Raw genomic sequence first — 20,023 nt, 5'->3', positions numbered from 1 at the left:
ACCAGGTCGACTAAGATCTAGAACCAGGTCGACTCAGATCTAGAACCAGGTTGACTCAGATCTAGGAGAACAGGCCTTAGGCTTTAATGAGATTACTACACAAATTGATGTGGACTATAAATTAAAAGCAAACTGACAATAATAAAACTGCTCAAAATCACCTTCCTCCTATAAAATGTTATTGGTCTCGAATATTTAAATAGTGTTGGTTAAAGTCTTCTTACACCTTAAATGCTGTATTAGAAAACAGAAGGGCTAATACAGCATTTAACTTTTTTACTTGAAACCTTTGGGAAACGGCCGCACGGCAGAAAAGGGGCCATTCTTAAAGTGTGGTGCAGCGCATAGATGGCGGGGGAATATGAACTGGCATGAAAAAAAAATTTCAGTCAAAAATATTTTTTTTGTTTTAATCCCTGCTATCAGCGCATTTTCCCTGCTGCCTGTGCGTTACAATGAAAAATTAAGATGATAAATATAATTCAATGACCCTTTTTCATGATGAGAACAAGACTGCAACTAAATAAGAAGTAATCTTGGTAAGAGAATAATGAGGAGATGTATTGTTTTTATTAAATGTGAAAGATGGACGAAAGGAGAAATTAACTTAACGATCATTCAGCATGGACCACATTGTATCCTCCTGAATAGTAAAACAGAATCCTTCACCTCAAAAAAATATTCTTAGGTTTATTTAGCTGCTTGACCGTTTTCACTATTGCATTTATCAACGTTGTATTTGCGGATGTGTGGAGACACCAGTGTTGGGACTAACGTTATTTAGTAACGGGTTAAAGTAACGCCGTTAGTTTTGCGGTAACTAATACTCTAACGCATTACTTTTTAAATTCAGTCACGCAATTACCGCTACCAAACGGTGCGTTACTCCGTTATTTCTGGCTACAGTGAAGCTTTTTTTCCCCCACACGCAGAGTTTTTGAACGCACACACGCCCAACAGATTATTTACTTGAAAGAAGTCTTTCGCTGTTAAGAGCTACTTAACTGATCTGGGAAACCGGGCCATGATCTGTTCGAGTCACGAGTGACCTCCTTATGGCCTCAGATAAGGGACTAGTGTCCTTACTGGTTCTACTGGACCTCAGATAAGGGACTAGTGTCCATACTGGTTCTACTGGACCTCAGATAAGGGATTAGTGTCCATACTGGTTCTACTGGACCTCAGATTCATTCAATTCAATCCAATTTTATTTATATAGCGTCTAATACAACAAAAGTTGTCTCTAGACGCTTTCCAGAGACCCATACCCAGAACATGACCCCCGAGCAGTTATTACATAAACAATGGCAGGTAAAAACTCCCATAGTGGGAGAAAAACCTTAAGCCAAACAGTGGCAAGGAAAAACTCCCCTTTAGGAGGGAAGAAACTTTGAGCAGGACCAGGCTCATAAGGGGGGACCCTCCTGCCGAAGGCCAGACTGGTGGGTCAGGGACGGCAACAGCACAGCAGGCAGGTGGAAGCAGCAACAGGATGACCAGGGGTGGGAACCGCAGGCCAGCACGCAGCTCCCGAAGCTCCGGCCCAATCAGCAAGCCCCAGGTTAGGTTCAGGGTCGGGGAAAGGTTGAGAAGGGGCAGGGCCAGGGAGAGTAGTCTTGACGGACAAACCTCTCCCCCGCCTGCCCGGGCCGTTACCCTGCCCCTCTCACTCCCACGCTGCAGGTTCAGGTGTTGGATAAGGAATTAGTGTCCATACTGGTTCTACTGGACCTCAGATAAGGGATTAGTGTCCATACTGGTTCTACTGGACCTCAGATAAGGGATTAGTGTCCATATTGGTTCTACTGGACCTCAGTGCTGCTTTTGACACTGTAGATCATGGCATTTTACTGCACAGGTTAGAGCATGTTGTTGGGATTGAAGGGACAGCTCTACGTTGGTTTAAATCATATCTATCTGACAGGTTCCAGTTTGTTCATGTACATGAGGTTTCTTCAGAACAGTCAAGGGTCTGTTATGGTGTTCCACAGGGTTCAGTGCTAGGGCCAGTCTTGTTCAGTTTATACATGCAGCCATCAGGAAGTATAATCCAGAATCACGGCATACACTTTCATTGTTATGCTGATGATACGCAGCTCTATTTGTCTATGAAGCCAGATGAAACAGAACCGTTAGTTAAACTTCAGGCATGTCTTAGGGACATCAAGGACTGGATGTCCAGAAATGTCTTGCTTCTAAATTCAGATAAAACAGGGGTTATCATTCTTGGTCCAGATCATTTTAGGAAGGGATTAGATGGTGTTGCGATGGCTTCCAGTACAACTGTGAGAAACCTTGGTGTTGTTTTCGATCAGGATTTGTCGTTTAAACCAGTGATTCTTAACCATAGGGCCGTGGCCCACACTTGGGCCGCGAGCGCCATCTAGTGGGCCGCCAAAAAAAATTCAGTTTTGTACGTGTGGGCCGCGAGGGCCGCGGGACTGCATAGCAACTCCCAACCAAATGAGGAGAAGAAGACACTCAGCTAGCTGTACGTGTAATAGTAAGAGAAATGGTCTGTATTTACAGAGAAAATCCTTCATTTTGCACAGAGTAGGTTTAGATCCACCATGATTAGGGATCGATTAATTGGGTCTGCGCCCAGAGCGAGCGAGCGCGGCGTGATCATTTATCCCGGCGCGTCCCCGCGGCCGGGGAGGTCGGCTGAGGCTGCCGCTCGGGCGGTGGGCTCCGTCGTTACTGCTGAAGGATGGTAGATGTAGATGCGTGGGCTGTCGTGTCTGCTGGACTGGACGGGCTTTCGAAAAAGCATCGGAAAGTAACTGCTGCAGCGCGACCAGAGAGCTGCGGTGCTGGCTGTGCCCGTCGCAGCTGATCAGGCTCGGATGAAACCCGACACACTGAGTCCTGACAACTTATTAATGTAAATAACTTAAAGTAAAATCAAACTAAGTTTTGTTCTCGCTGTATTTTTAAATATGCAACCCGGAATGGACAAATTCATCCTGTTCAGTCTTCCCACTGGGACAAAACCAGTGTCTCATACGTTCAGAGACCGTGGCGTTCAAAGTGCGAAAGTGAAACGCCACTGAAACAAAACACAAAGTTTTTCATCAAACATATCCACTCAAGTCTGAACTGAAGTCACAGAAAAATAAAATGACCATCTTAAAATATCCTGCCCATGTTTGGGTCCAGATACAGCTGTGAAGCAGCTTTCTCCACAGTGAACATAATTCAAACTAAATATCGTTTCAGGCTCATCAATGAACACCTCCACATGCATATGAGAACCTGACACCATCCAGCCCAGATTTAAAGTTCTGACAGGAGAAATTAGAGCTCAGTTCTCTCACTGAACAACAGAAAGTGGGGGCATAAGATTATAAGAGGGGAAGTAAGAAAAACTGCAAAACTGTTAAATTGTTAAGATGTGTTTATATTAATTTATTATAAAAATGTGTTGAGACAATTAACAAAGAAAAGGGGAAATTCAAACTGCTGGTAGAGAAATAAAATAAGATAGCATTTGAAAAATAAAATAAAATCTACTTTATTTTTAAGAGAAAAAAATATGTTTAATTCAAGTTAAACATGTTAATTGGCAAATATGTACTTTTTTTAATATAACAGTCAGATGCAGATGTTGATACAACTATGAGGCTACTTGAATATATACACACACACACACACACACACACACACACACACACATACATACATACATACATACATACATACATATATATATATATATATATATATATATATATATATATATATATATATATATATATATATATATATATTATGATGTTCTGGACCTTCGCTTGAGTAAATTTTCTCTAAATGGACCTCTTAAAGTTTTAGTTGAATACCCCTGCTATACAGTGTTTATATTTAATGGGCCCCGGGCCACTCTGTACTGAAAAAATTGGGCCCCAAGGTCAGAAAGGTTAAGAACCCCTGGTTTAAACCATATATTAATCAGGTTTTGTAAAATAGCATTTTTTCCAACTCCGTAATATTGCAAAGATTAGGAAAATCCTCTCGCAGAGTGATGCAGAAAAACTAGTTTTTGCGTTTGTATCTTCTAGACTAGATTACTGTAATGTGTTATTAGCAGGATGTCCAAGTAATTTGTTGAATAGGCTCCAGCTGATCCAAAATGCAGCAGCACGAGTACTGACAGGAATTAGCAGGAGAGACCACGTCTCTCCAGTGTTAGCGTCGCTCCATTGGCTACCTGTAAAATTCAGAATCGAATTAAAAATGTTATTACCTGCGTATAAAGTCCAAAACGGCTTAGCTCCGCAGTATTTACAAGACCTGATAGTGCCTTATGTTCCTGGCAGAGCTCTCCGCTCTCAGGGCCCGATTTACTAAAGGTTTGCGTGTGTAAAAACGTGTGCAAACTTGACAGCACCCGCAAACCAAAGTGCCAGCTGATCTACTAACAGCGTGCAAAGAGGACTGCGTCTCTCAAATGCGCAAAATAGCACACGCAATCCATTTAGTACTTTTGCCCTGATGAATAATCAATATGGGGCGTACCCACCAGAAATCGCTGAATACTGGGAGGAAAAGATGCAAATTGGTCCATTTACCACGCGCAATGAGATTTACCAAGCCTGAAAGTTTTTGCGTGGATTGTGATTGCGTCTGTACTTAATACGTTCGAAAGGAAGGTGCTAATCTCCACATGCAAAAGGAGAAATATTTTATTTGAATGTTAAATCGAGTATTATTCAGCAAAAGGTTGCCACAGGAGGCACATTAATTTTTTTATTTGTGATAATAAATAAATCACGTGTTTTCATGGAGAAAAAAGTGTTTCTCATTGTGCGCCTATACTTGTTCTGCAGTTGTCATACCCCGGTGTTGTGCCGTATTCAGCACCCCTGCTGTGAAAAGCACCCCCTCGTCTGACAAAAATGATATTCTCCTTCCGTGTTCTGTTCATGTTCTGTTGTCCATGTTTAGCGTTTAGCGTCCAGTTTTGTGTTAATGATTCATGTTTAAATGCGCTCATGGATTCGGGTAAAAAAAAAAAAATCGGGTAAATGGTTATTGATGTCATTAATTAATAGCCTGCTTACTGTGTTGTCTTCCATAATATTTGTAAATATATATAATATAAACTCCTAAGTATGTGTTTGTGTGAGTGTGTATATATAAATATATTGAAGTGTCAGTGTGTTGTTTTTTTTCTTGGTCTACTTATCATTGAATATACGAGGGGGTGCTTTTCACGGCAGGGGTGCTGAATACAACAATTTGCCTCTTCCACTAATATCTCTATAACTCCAACTCGTCAAATTTCATTTTGCGCTTGCGACTATATCCTGCTTTCCATCCACTTTTTCAGTGCACACGCAATTTAGTACTCTTTATTTAGGATCTTAGTAAATCGGGCCCTCAGAGTGCAGGTTTACTCGTAGTTCCTAGAGTATCCAAATGTAGATTTGGAGGGCAGGCGTTCTGCTATCAGGCACCATTACTATGGAACCAACTTCCAATCTGGGTTAAGGAGGCTGACACCACCTCCACCTTTAAAACAAAACTTAAAACCTTTCTGTTTAGTAAAGCCTATAGTTAGAGTTAGTAAACCTTTAGTTAGTGTTAGTAAACCTCTAGTTAGTGTTTAGTAAACCTCTAGTTAGTGTTAGTAAACATCTAGTTAGTGTTTAGTAAACTTCTAGTTAATGCTAGTAAACATCTAGTTAGTGTTAGTAAACCTCTAGTTAGTGTCAGTAAACCTCTAGTTAGTGTTTAGTAAACCTTTAGTTAGTGTTAGTAAACCTCTAGTTAGTGTCAGTAAACCTCTAGTTAGTGTTTAGTAAACCTCTAGTTAGTGTTTAGTAAACTTCTAGTTAATGTTAGTAAACATCTAGTTAGTGTTAGTAAACCTCTAGTTAGTGTACAGTAAACCTCTAGTTAGTGTTTAGTAAACCTATAGTTAGTGTTTAGTAAACTTCTAGTTAATGTTAGTAAACATCTAGTTAGTGTTAGTAAACCTCTAGTTAGTGTTTAGTAAACCTCTAGTTAGTGTTTAGTAAACTTCTAGTTAATGTTAGTAAACATCTAGTTAGTGTTAGTAAACCTCTAGTTAGTGTTTAGTAAACCTCTAGTTAGTGTTAGTAAACCCCTAGTTAGTGTTAGTAAAGCCTATAGTTAGTGTTTAGTAAACCTCTAGCTGGTGTTGGTAAATCTCTAGGTAGTGTAAACTCTAGTGTGTTAGAGTCAGTAGTCATAGCTTCAGCTATAAAACAAGACTATAATAGTTAGTCTCAAATATAGCTTCGTCGTAGATATGCTGCTATAGGCCTATGCTGCAGGGGGGACCGACATGATCCGCTGGGCGGTGCCTCTCACCCTTCTTCTCTTCTCCACTTCCATTTTGTATTTATTATAAGTATCTCATAAGCCATCATTTTTGTGCTGGACAATATGTCCCTGAAACACTATGGGACCAAATACAACAACTTCAGTTTTATCTGAATTCAGCTGGAGAAGATTTTGAGTCATCCAAGTCTTTATGTCTTTGAGACATGCTTTTAGTCAGACCAGCTTGTCGGTTTCATAGACGGGTAAAGCTGAGTATAACACAGTGAAATGAAAATTTATGGGAAGCTGTCTAATATTACCAAATAGGGAAAATAATGATGAAAGCCCTGAACCTGGCAGTACTCTGTGGCCAAGTCTGGTATGTGAGGAAGATTCTTCATTTACGTTAACAAATTGGTAACTATTACTATATTGTCTATTAAGGTAAACTTAACTTGAACAGGTCTAATGCAGTACCTTCAGTCCCAATAACATGTTCAGCCTCTGTAGTAAAATGTTGCGCTCAGATTCATCAAATGGAGCATTGCGATCCAACAGGACAAGCACAGATACAAGTCCACAATCAGAGGCCAAGACGAGATCATTGGTGACTTCCACCTGAGCAGTTTGCTATGATGCATTAAATCCTGACAGAAACTTTTTAAGTAGCACTATATCCGTGTAAATAATCACATTTGAGCTGCAACTATTTTTTTCAAGAATTGTTGACATAAAAGGGAGATTAGAAATAGATATTTAATTAGCTAACAGTCCTGGATCAAGAGTAGATTTATTTTTTATTTTTTATTTATTTACTGTGTACCCCCCCCCCCCCCAAAGCCAATAACTATTTTATTACTATACTATTATATATCTTGTTCTAGAGGTTGTCTGAACACTAACTAGAGGTTTACTAACACTAACTAGAGGTTTACTAACACTAACTAGAGGTTTACTAAACACTAACTAGAGGTTTACTAACACTACCTAGAGGTTTACTAAACACTACCTAGAGGTTTACTAACACTAACTAGAGGTTTACTAAACACTAACTAGAGGTTTACTAAACACTAACTAGAGGTTTACTAACACTAACTAGAGGTTTACCAAACACTAACTAGAGGTTTACTAAACACTAACTAGAGGTTTACTAACACTACCTAGATGTTTACTAAACACTACCTAGATGTTTACTAACACTAACTAGAGGTTTACTAACACTAACTAGAGGTTTACTAAACACTAACTAGAGGTTTACTAACACCAGCTAGAGGTTTACTAAACACTAACTATAGGCTTTACTAAACAGAAAGGTTTTAAGTTTAGTTTTAAAGGTGGAGGTGGGGTCAGCCTCCTTAACCTAGATTGGAAGTTGGTTCCATAGTAATGGTGCCTGATAGCAGAACGCCCGCCCTCCAAATCGTTTAGATACTCTAGGAACTACGAGTAAACCTGCACTCTGAGAATGGAGAGCTCTGCCAGGAACACAAGGCACTATCAGGTCCTGCAAATAATGTGGAGCTAAGCCGTTTTGGGTTTTATAAACAAGTAATACAATTTTGAATTGGATTCTGAATTTTACGGGTAGCCAATGGAGTGACGCTAACACTGGAGAGACGTGGTCTCTCCTGCTGATTCCTGTCAGCACTCGCGCTGCTGCATTTTGGATCAGCTGGAGGATATTCCATGAATTACGCATGAACTAGTTTTTCTGCATCACTCTGCAAGACGATGTTCCTAATCTTTGCAATATTAAGGAGATGGAAAAACATGGTTTTACAGACTAGGGGCCTCATCTATAAAGCTTGCTTGCGCAGAAAAAGCACCTGAAAGTTGCGGAAGCCGCCATCTACGCAAAGCCTCGGATCTAAAAAGAAAAAACTAACCGAAAAATCTGCGGATCCCTACGTCAACCCTCACCCTCCCGTAAGAATCTACGTAAGACATGGGGAACTGGCGACGCATGCGGTGAGGTGATGAAATGCAGCCAGATACATGTCATACTCCCAGTGACTGCGTCCACATGCACTCAACAACCACTTTAAAACGTGAAGATTGGCAATAACACGAATGTGGACTGCATGTAAACATAGTCAATGTCATCACATATCAGACTTACAGGTCCATTTACACCCAAGCCGGCACCATCATAGATCCATGTGTTTCACGAGTAAGCCATTACGCAGGCATTGGCAGGACCTACATATGTCATACTCCCATCCTCAAATGAGTGGTTAATAGCAGCGGTCTAATCATCTAATGATCAATCGTGACAAGGTGTGTGACAATATGTCTAATTGCTGTGTAAGAATATAAAATGCACGGTGACAGCCGTGCGTAATGCTGCACAATGTATGCGCTGACACTACTCGAGGACCACGGAAATGGTTGGATCAGGATGGAGAGACAATTCAGAGATCATGCAGATTTCCTGACCCATGATGACTGATGACTGGCTAATAAGCCGATTTAGATTCCCAAGAGCAGTGCTCTTGGATTTATGTGCTGAATTCGGACCAGCTTTAGAGAGACCGACCCGCCGGGAATCGCGCCATCCCGGTGCACCTGCAGGTGCTGACGACTCTCGGTTTCCTGGCAACCGGCTCGTACCACCGGGAATTAGCCGACAGGTATGTGATTAACAATAAATAATGTTACATGTCCTGCCTAAAGCCCCATTTGAGGTACGATATAATCACTTTTTTTTTCCTCTCCGAGCCGAAGAGGAAAAAAGAAAGTGTTCTGATTAAAATAAGGTTGGACTATATAACAATTGCGTTCATAAGGATAAAGTTTTAAACAAAATAAAAATTAAAGAAATAGTCTCTTCTCCCTGTGTGTGTCTGCCTGTCATGCCGGGTGCGCGCATGTGGTGTTTACTTTTAAGCCTGAATTATGGTTCTGCGTTACACCAACGCAGAGCCTACGCCGTAGGGTACGGCGTATGGTGTGCGTCGCCGTGTACCCTACGCCGTAGGCTCTGCGTTGGTGTGACGTGGAACCATAAATCAGCCCTGAGCAGCTCTGAGGGGAGGAGGGGGAGCGGGGCTCCGCTCCCATCTTCGCATCGCTTTCGCACAGACAGTCTTGAGGATTTGCAATCACAGGCTGAACCTACCGTTAGTTTTTAAACTGTAAAGTGGGGGGGACGAATACATGATTTTGAAAAGTGGGGGGGGGCATGTCCCCCCTGTCCCCAGTCGTAATTGTGTCGTGGCACTAACGGGCAGCAACGGCGTGCTGCCACTCACTCGCTTTATTTTATTGTATACTATTTATATACTTATAACTTTTACTGTGACCACCAAATAATGTGGTTTTCCTGTCCTCCACATCATCTACAACCTCTAGATCTAAGTCTCCGTGAAAGTCAGTGTCACGGTGGCTGGACACCCTCTCTTTCTGACGCCAAACAGGCTACAGGAAGCCACTGCGCATGCTCAGTAGGCTCATCCATATGCATTTATGGTAAAAAGTGGGCGTGTAGAGGGCGGGATATGAGGCGGATTCAGCTGCGCAGCCTTCCAGCTGGACTGTGATTCATAAAGCGAACATTGCGTACAGGTGTGTGCGTGCACATGGTTTTATTGATCCAGATTTTTTTTTGCGCCCGGCCTTTTCGGCTTTTGAGTGTACGTGCACTTTTAGTATGAATCCTACGCAGTCCATTTTAAATGAGGCCCCTGATTAATATGTTGTTGTTGGGATTAAAGAGACAGCACTAGTTTAAATCACACCTATCTAACCGATTCAAGTTTATTCAAATTTAATGAGGTTTCTTTTTGACGGAAAAATTTAAAATATTTCAAATAAAAAATGTCATTTTTCACAGAACAAAACAAATTAATACTGTACAACATAAACAACTTAAATTCAATTTAATTCAAAAATCTTTATTTCAAACATGTTAGTGTAAGTAACAGACATGCTTGAACATTTAAACAATGAATGCAAGAGAGACCCTTATTTTGGTAGCAGAAGCAGTCTTGATATGTTTGAAAAGGAGAAAACTTATGAACTTGTACCGCTTGAACTCAATACTATGTTTTCAGATGGACCCTTGTCATTAAATATAAAAAATCTGGACGTATTTAGAAGTTACATCAATTAATAGTAAGAATTTTACACAGTATAAATATAGTACGGACCAAATGTTTGGACACTCTCTCATTCAAACAGTCTTTATTTTCATGACCTATGAAAATTGTAGATTCACACTGAAGGCATCAAAACCATGAATAAACACATGTGGAATGATATATTTACAAAAAAGTGTGAAACAACTGAAAATGTCTTAGGCCCCGTTTACACATAGCCGGGTATTTACAAAAACGGATATTTCCCCCTCTACTTTTTGAAAAATTCCATCGTTTACACGAGATCGTTTTCAAAATCTTTTCGTTTACACAAATCCGTATAAATGGGCTGTTAACGTCATGCCAGCCAATCAGAATCCTGGAAAAAACATCAACAAATGACACGTGTAACTTCCAGTTAAGGCTAATTTATAGTTCCGCACCAACGCAGAGCCTACGGCGTAGGGTACGCGGCGACGCACACCGTACGGCGCGCATCGCCGCGTACCCTACGCCGTAGGCTCTGCGTCGATTTAACGGGGGACCATAATTCAGGCTTTACTTCCAAGACGGAACGAGAGTCTTTCGTTTGGAGTGACAGAGAAGTGGAGTTACTTTTAAGTGAGACTTTAGAATATTAAACAGGTAAAATACAAGAAAATATTGACGGTGGCCAAACTAATTGTAAACACAGGTCACACACACGACGCTGGTGACGTTTCTAATGTGACGTTCTGAAGCCTAAATCTCCGTTTTCCTCTGTTAAGACGCAAACGTGAAAACAGAGTTTTTGAAAATCTCCACTTTGGCCGGAGTTTTCAGAAATGATCGTTTTTGGTGACTTTGAGCTCCGTTTTCGTATAAACGAACGGCCAAAACGCATGAAAACGCCTCAGTTTTTGCTCCGTGTAAACGGGGCCTTATATTTTAAGTTCTTCAAAGTAGCCACCTTTTATTTTGATTACTGCTTTGTATTCTCTTGATGAGCTTCAAGATGTAGTCACCTGAAAAGGGCTTCTTACAGTCTTGAAGGAGTTCCCAGAGATGCTTAGCACTTGTTGGCCCTTTTGCCTTCACTCTGTGGTCCAGCTCTCCCCAAACTTTCAATTCAATTTTATTTATATAGCGTCTAATACAACAGAGTTGTCTCTAGACGCTTTACAGAGACCCATACCCAGAACATGACCCCCGAGCAGTTATTACATAAACAATGGCAGGTAAAAACTCCCCTAGTGGGAGAAAAACCTTAAGCCAAACAGTGGCAAGGAAAAACTCCCCTTTAGGAGGGAAGAAACCTTGAGCAGGACCAGGCTCATAAGGGGGGACCCTCCTGCCGAGGGCCAGACTGGTGGGTCAGGGACGGCAACAGCACAGCAGGCAGGTGGAAGCAGCAACGGGATGACCAGGGGACCTGGGGACCGCAGGCCAGCACGCAGCTCCCGAAGCTCCGGCCCAATCAGCAAGTCCCAGGTTGGGGTGCAGGGTCAGGGAAAGACTTGTGCTCCGTAATGCAAGCTACAAGCCACCCACGACCACCTGCAGGACAAAAGAGAGAAAAGGGAGGAGAAGGGGGGGCCAGCAACGGGATGACCAGGGGTGGGGACCGCAGGCCAGCACGCAGCTCCCGAAGCTCCGGCCCAATCAGCAAGTCCCAGGTTGGGGTGCAGGGTCGGGGAAAGACTTGTGCTCCGTAATGCAAGCTACAAGCCAGCCACGACCACCTGCAGGTTCCGGTGTCCGGCAAAGGATGCTGCAACATGGACAAAAGAGAGAAAAGGGAGGAGAAGGGGGGGGCCAGCACAAGAAACTACAGGAGCGACTCTGACACACTAAAGTTTACACTACCTAGAGATTTACCAACACCAGCTAGAGGTTTACTAAACACTAACTATAGGCTTTACTAAACAGAAATGTTTTAAGTTTAGTTTTAAAGGTGGAGGTGGTGTCAGCCTCCTTAACCCAGATTGGAAGTTGGTTCCATAGTAGTGGTGCCTGATAGCAGAACGCCCGCCCTCCAAATCTACATTTAGATACTCTAGGAACTACGAGTAAACCTGCACTCTGAGAACGGAGAGCTCTGACAGGAACATAAGGCACTATCAGGTCCTGCAAATAATGCGGAGCTAAGCCGTTTTGGGCTTTATACGCAAGTAATAAAATTTTAAATTGGATTCTGAATTTTACGGGTAACCAATGGAGCGACGCTAACACTGGAGAGACGTGGTCTCTCCTGCTAATTCCTGTCAGTACTCGTGCTGCTGCATTTTGGATCAGCTGGAGCCTATTCAGCAAATTACTTGGACATCCTGCTAACAACACATTACAGTAATCTAGTCTAGAAGATACAAACGCATGAACTAGTTTTTCTGCATCACTCTGCGAGAGGATTTTCCTAATCTTTGCAATATTACGGAGATGGAAAAAGGCTATTTTACAAACCTGATTGACATATGGTTTAAACGACAAATCCTGATCGAAAATAACACCAAGGTTTCTCACAGTTGCACTGGAAGCCATCGCAACACCATCTAATCCCTTCCTAAGATGCTCTGGACCAAGAATGATAACCTCTGTTTTATCTGAATTTAGAAGCAGGAAATTTCTGGACATCCAGTCCTTGATGTCCCTAAGACATGCCTGAAGTTTAACTAACGGTTCTGTTTCATCCGGCTTCATAGACAAGTAGAGCTGCGTATCATCAGCATAACAATGAAAGTGTATGCCGTGATTCTGGATTATACTTCCCAACGGCTGCATGTATAAACTGAACAAGATTGGCCCTAGCACTGAACCCTGCGGAACACCATAACAGACCCTTGACTGTTCTGAAGAAACCTCATGTACATGAACAAACTGGAACCTGTCAGATAGGTATGATTTAAACCAACATAGAGCTGTCCCTTTAATCCCAACAACATGCTCTAACCTGTGCAGTAAAATGCCATGATCTATAGTGTCAAAAGCAGCACTGAGGTCCAGTAGAACCAGTATGGACACTAATCCCTTATCTGAGGCCATAAGGAGGTCATTCGTGACTCGAACCAGTGCTGTCTCTGTGCTATGATGCATTCTGAACCCTGACTGAAAGACTTCAAACAGATCATTTCTATACAAATAGTCACATAACTGGCTTGAAACTGCCTTTTCCAGAATTTTAGACACAAATGGAAGGTTGGAAATTGGTCTATAATTAGCTAAGGTGTCTGGGTCAAGAGAAGGTTTTTTAAGTAAAGGTTTAATTACTGCGACTTTGAAAACCTGTGGTACATATCCTAAACTTAGGGATAGGTTAATTTGGTCCAGTATTGTCGTACCAATAAGAGAAAAAATATGTTTGAATAGTCGAGTCGGGATGGGGTCTAACATACATGTGGTTGACTTAGCTCTATTGACGAGTGAGGTCAGCTCAGGGAGGTCTATAGGATCAAAACAGTCTAGAGTCAAGTCAGAGCGTAGGGAAGTCGCTAAAGCTGAAGAAACGCCCACAGCCGGCTGGTTGATTTCTTCTCTAATTCTCGCGATTTTACTGTTGAAGAAGCTCATAAAGTCCTCACTACTGAGAGCTGCAGGAATGCACGGCTCAACAGAGTTGTGACTCTTTGTCAGCCTGGCTACAGTGCTGAACAGAAAACGTGGGTTACTTTTGTTATCCTCTATCAACGTTGAATAATAAGCTGTTCTGGCTTTGCGAATGGCTTTTTTATATACTATTAGAATATCTTTCCATTCACGATAAGAGTCTACAGACCTACAAGAGTACCACTTCCTTTCCATTTTACGCACGTTTTGTTTCAACATGCGGATATTTGAATTATACCAGGGAGTTAAGCTCCTGTGGCTAGAAACCCTCCTTTTCAAAGGAGCAACTTCATCTAAAGCTGAATGCAACAAATCAGCAGTGTTACTAGCAAGGAAATCAACATCTGCAGAGGTAGAACCCAGGTCACTGGCCTCGATTACATCACTATTTCGCACTGTCGTAAGATAAGCAATGGCCTCCCTAAATTTAACAATAACTTCATCAGACAAACATCTGCTAAAATAATACCTCCTATTTTGCACTTCAACATCAACAAAATTAAATTCAAACGTTATTAAATAATGGTCGGATAAAAGGGAGTTTACAGGTGACACCAACAGACCATCAGTTTCAACACCGTAGGTGAGAACGAGATCGAGAGTATGATTAAAACAGTGCGTCGGTTTATCCACTTTTTGTGAGATACCCATTGATTCTAGAAGAGAATCGAAGGCTAATTTAAGATTATCGCTTTCAACATCCATATGAATGTTAAAATCACCCACTATGATGAATTTATCTGTGCTGATCAATAATCCAGAAAGGAAATCTGAAAATTCAGACAAAAACTCTAGATACGCACCAGCAGGGGGCCGGTACACTACCACTAACACAACTGGCTTCTCTGATTTCCAGCTCGGAAATTTCAGACCAAGCGTGAGGCTTTCAAATGTATTATAATTGCACTTAGGTTCAATTTTTGTTTGGAGACCGGAGTTATAAATTGCTGCGACTCCTCCGCCTCGGCCCGTGCTTCTAGGAATGTGATGATTAAAGTAGCCGGGCGGAGTTGATTCATTCAAACTAACATACTCTTCCTCCTGTAACCATGTTTCTGTTAAGCAGCCATCTTGATTGGGTTCAGGTCCGGTGACTGTGGAGGCCAGGTCATCTGGCACAGCACCCCATCACTCTCCTTCCTGGTCAAAGAGCCCTCACACAGCCTGGAGGTGTGTTTGGGGTCATTGTCCTGTTGAATGATGGTCCAACTAAACGCAAACTGGATGTAATAGCATACCGCTGCAAGATGCCTTAATTTTTGAATAAATCCTCAACAGTGTCACCCCCACACCATCACACCTCCTCCTCCATGCTTCACGGTGGGAACCAGGCATGTAGAGTCCATCCGGTCACCTTTTGCTATGGAGGATCTTCAGGCATGTTTGGAATGCACAGATTGGGATATTTTCAGGACTTCTACAGGCAGCCTGGACGAGCTCACAGAGGCTGTTACATCTTACATCAGCTTCTGTGAGGACAGGGGCTGGAGCCTCTCCACCACTTCACACCCCAGAGGCCCCATCCTCCACCCCCCACACCACTGCGACGCCCCTCTCTATCCTGGAGAGGGACGTTAATAAAATATTCAAAAAACTGAGCCCCTGCAAAGCAGCAGGACCGGACTCTGTCTCCCAATCCACCCTGAAGCACTGTGCCGATCAGCTGTCTCCGGTGTTCACGTACATCTTTAACACCTCCCTTGACACATGCCATGTGCCAGCCTGCTTCAAAACCTCCACCATCATACCTGTCCCCAAAAAACCAAGAACCACAGGACTCAATGAGTAAAGACCCGTCGCCCTGACCTCTGTGGTCATGAAGTCTTTTGAGCGCCTTGTGCTGCCACACCTCAAAAACATCACCGACTGGACCATCACTGGATCCCCTGCAGTTCGCCTACAGAGCCAACAGGTCTGTAGAAGATGCTGTAAACATGGCCCTGCACTTCATCCTCCAGCACCTGGACTCCACAGGAACCTACGCCAGGATCCTGTTCGTGGACTTCAGCTCTGATTTCAATACCATCATCCCATCTCTGCTCCAGGTCAAGCTCTCCCAGCTGAACGTGCCTGACTCCACCTGCAGGTGGATCACTGACTTCCTGTCTGACAGGAAGCAGTGGGTGAAGCTGGGGAAACATGTCTCTGACCCTCGGACCATCAGCACCAGATCCCCTCAAGGCTGCGTTCTCTCTCCTCTACTCTCCTCCCTGTACACCAACAGCTGCACCTCCAGTCATCAGTCCGTCAAGCTCCTGAAGTTTGCGGACGACACCACCCTCATTGGACTCATCTCTGATGGTGATGAGTCCGCCTACAGGTGGGAGGTGGACCAGCTGGTGACCTGGTGCGGTCAGAACAATCTAGAGCTCAACGCTCTAAAGACAGTGGAGATGATAGTGGACTACAGGAGGAACGCAGCCCCACCTGCCCCCCTCACCCTGTGTGACTCTCCAGCAGACACTGTGGAGTCCTACCGCTTCCTGGGGACCATCATCACCCAGGACCTCAAGTGGGAGCTGAACATCACCTCCCTCACCAAAAAAGCCCAGCAGAGGATGTACTTCCTGCGGCAGCTGAACAAATTCAACCTGCCAAAGACAATGATGGTGCAGTTTTACACGGCCATCATTGAGTCCATCCTCACCTCCTCCATCACCATCTTTGTAATTGCTGCCACTGTAAAGGACAGGAGCAGGCTGCAGCGTATCATCCACTCTGCAGAGAAGGTGATTGGCTGCAATCTTCCATCTCTCCAGGACCTGAAGGTGCAGGAAAGATTGCAGCAGATCCCTCCCACCCCGGACACAAACTGTTTCAGACTCTTCCCTCTGGCAGGAGGCTGCGGTCCATCAGGACCAAAACCTCACGCCACAAGAACAGTTTTTCCCGTCTGCAGCTGTCCTCATCAACAAGGCCCCGCCCCCCCCGGACCCCCGGTCCCCCCTCTCCCCCGACTACTACGGACTGCCCCCCCATCCCACTCTACGTTACATTAACGTAAATATTCCAACCCCGTAACATTTGTACAGACTCACATCCGACACTCTAAAAACCCCATATTGTACATTTCTGTCTATATTGTTCATTTCTGTTTATACATTTTATCTATCATCTGTCATCCTACGTCACTTTTTGTAAAGATTCATATCCAACACTTTTTAATCCTCATATTGTACATTTCTGTTTATTTCTGTTATACATTTTACTTTATTCTATCTCTTAGTTTATCTCCATATATTTGTTTGCTTTTATATTTTTATTTTTATTTTTACTGTATTGCACCAATCACCACAACAAATTCCTTGTGTGTGTTAACAAACTTGGCAATAAACCCCCTTTCTGATTCTGATTCTGATTCTGATTTTTATGGTGGATATGGATATGGATATGGATATGGTGGTTGGAACCAAAGATCTCAAATTTGGATTGATCAGACCAAAGCACAGAGCCAGTAGCCGGAGCTGCAGCTGCAGGACCAGACTAGAGCAGCTGGTCTGAAACAGCTTCATCCTGGATATGCTGCTGTACAGCTACAGCTACGCCCAGGGAGACACTGAGAGGATCCACTGGGCGGTGCCCCACACCCCTTTGCTCTTCTCTTTCTTTTTCCTTTCTTCAGCTCAATACACAGTTATTAATTAGAAGTATTTTATAAGCATAATTGCAATCAATTTTTCCTGTAGGTTGTTGTCCTGGTCTGCTGCCTCTATTTCTCTTCTGTATGTTTGCAAGTCAGAGCTTCCAAGCTGCAATGAATGAATGAATGAATGAATGAATGAATGAATGAATGAATGAATGAATGAATGAATTGTTGTTTATTAATGTGTCATACACCTCTAAGGTTCCAGCCTATAAGGGCTTACAAGACACAGACACACTACGCCAGCAAACAAACATCAGCTGCTACAAACAAAAACACAAACACAAAATTATAAATTCCACTTATACATTACAGATCAAATTACAGATCCTTTCTCAGTTTCCATATAATTTGTCCTTTCTTTGTTTCCAGGCTCTTTATAAAGGTAGCGATAAAAAAAACCTCCTCTCTGAAAAACCATTCCAACCTAGCATCATCCTCCGTGCAAAACAACTCAGGTTTACAATCTTGCATTTTCTGAAATAAAAGCTTCCTGGCTTCATCATATAATGGACAATAAAACAAAAAATGAAGTTCATCCTCAACAACATTTAAATCACAAAAACTACATAATCTTTCCTCTTCAGGAACAGAGTTATACCTGTTTCTACGGCCAGAGGGAGAATCCCAGTTCACAATTGAGCACATAATGATCTTTGTAATCTATCCAGGGGTAAAGTCGCATAAGGTTCAGGACAATAAATATTCATCAACCGGTAAATTTTCAGTTTGGGTTTATGCCAGATGTCATTGGCCCATTTTTCTTTATACTCAAAGAATAACATGAGCTTCACATACTGAATATTGCACCGCTAACCATTTATAAAAATATGTTGTAGATCAATTTAATTAAAAATAGCATTTATTCCCTGACACCAAGGATACATGTTGACCACCTCTGTGTCTGCTATCGACTCCTTCTTATATAGTGGTCTCTGTACTCCACCAACTAACCAGCTCTCAATCATATGTACTTGCTTCTCCAGCTAACAGATAATCAATACTAATACAGCTTGTCTTATGTACCATACAGCTTTTATGACTCTCCTCTCTCTATTCATCATCCTCTCTTTTCTATCTCTCTTTTCCTGCTCTGCCCAGCTGGTCTTCAGCAGGAGGGCCCCCCTTATGATCCAGGTCCTGGTCCAGGTTTCTACCCCCTTATGATCCAGGTCCTGGTCCAGGTTTCTACCCCCTTATGATCCAGGTCCTGGTCCAGGTTTCTACCCCCTTATGATCCAGGTCCTGGTCCAGGTTTCTACCCCCCTTATGATCCAGGTCCTGGTCCAGGTCCCCCCCCCCCCTTATGATCCAGGTCCTGGTCCAGGTTTCTACCCCCCTTATGATCCAGGTCCTGGTCCAGGTTTCTACCCCCTTATGATCCAGGTCCTGGTCCAAGTTTCTACCCCCCCTTATGATCCAGGTCCTGGTCCAGGTCCCCCCCCCCCCCCCCCCCCCCCTTATGATCCAGGTCCTGGTCCAGGTTTCTACCCCCCTTATGATCCAGGTCCTGGTCCAGGTTTCTACCCCCCTTATGATCCAGGTCCTGGTCCAGGTTTCTACCCCCTTATGATCCAGGTCCTGGTCCAGGTTTCTACCCCCTTATGATCCAGGTCCTGGTCCAGGTTTCTACCCCCTTATGATCCAGGTCCTGGTCCAGGTTTCTTCCCTCTTAAAGGTGAGTTTTTACTTATCACCATTTGGCTGAAGGCTTTTCTCCCACTGGGGAGTTTGTACCTGCCAGTGTTTATGTAATTGTTGGGGGTCATGTTCTGGGTCTGGGAAAGCACCTCCCTTTTCCCCTGAAAGGGGAGGGAATAAACTTTTTCCTGCTTCATTGCTCACATAGTCCTGAGCATCAGAGCTGGGTAGTCCTCTCCTGTCATCACAAAGAAAAATCTGCCAAAGGAAAAAAAGGGGAAGAATCTTGGAAGAATCTGACCCATCTGACTGCACAGCAAGGTAGAGTATAATTCTGTCATTTCAATGGTTCTCATGTTCAAATGTAGATTTTAAAGGAGAGCTCATCTATTTTTATTGTCTGTTTTGTAAACATTTTTTTCTCTTTTCAGTCAATACTGTACCTTTTCTGTAAGATACTTCTGTTCTGATGTTTGTGAAATGGCATTTCAACAACCTTCTGTGGTCTTAGCGTAAAGCTCTAGAAAACATTTGACTAACAGGACCAACATGTTTACCACCTTCTACACCATGTACATGTCACGTAATGCCTGAAAAAATATTCAGATTAACCTTTAAGTAAACCCAAACTCTGTCTAAATACGAAACTTTTTTCTCTTTATTTCAGATCATGAGTACTCATGAGCACAACCACTCATCGGACTACTTGAACGGCACACCATGGTTTTTATACGATTGCACGATCCAGCTGGATACAAGCTCCAGACGTATTGCCCTCTTCCTCCTCTACCTGTTC

General features: G+C 42.9%; 1 protein-coding gene across 1 annotated transcript in view; it reads left to right on the top strand.

Annotated features, from left to right (window-relative positions):
- Nucleotides 1-19,438: 19,438 nt before the first annotated feature.
- gpr182 (G protein-coupled receptor 182) overlaps nt 19,439-20,023 on the top strand; it is a 2,502-nt gene continuing 1,917 nt past the window's right edge. Inside the window, exons 1-2 of the mRNA XM_061735145.1 lie at nt 19,439-19,548; nt 19,895-20,023. The exon at nt 19,895-20,023 is cut by the window's right edge and continues 1,917 nt beyond it. Coding sequence (XP_061591129.1) covers nt 19,898-20,023 — 126 coding nt within the window. The 5' untranslated portion in view covers nt 19,439-19,548; nt 19,895-19,897. The remainder of the gene's footprint in view (nt 19,549-19,894) is intronic.

Source organism: Cololabis saira, chromosome 12 (assembly GCF_033807715.1).
Source record: "Cololabis saira isolate AMF1-May2022 chromosome 12, fColSai1.1, whole genome shotgun sequence".
Taxonomy (NCBI): Eukaryota; Metazoa; Chordata; class Actinopteri; order Beloniformes; family Belonidae; genus Cololabis; species Cololabis saira.
Note: the sequence above shows the minus strand (reverse complement) of the source record. Positions and strands in the feature narration are given on the sequence as shown.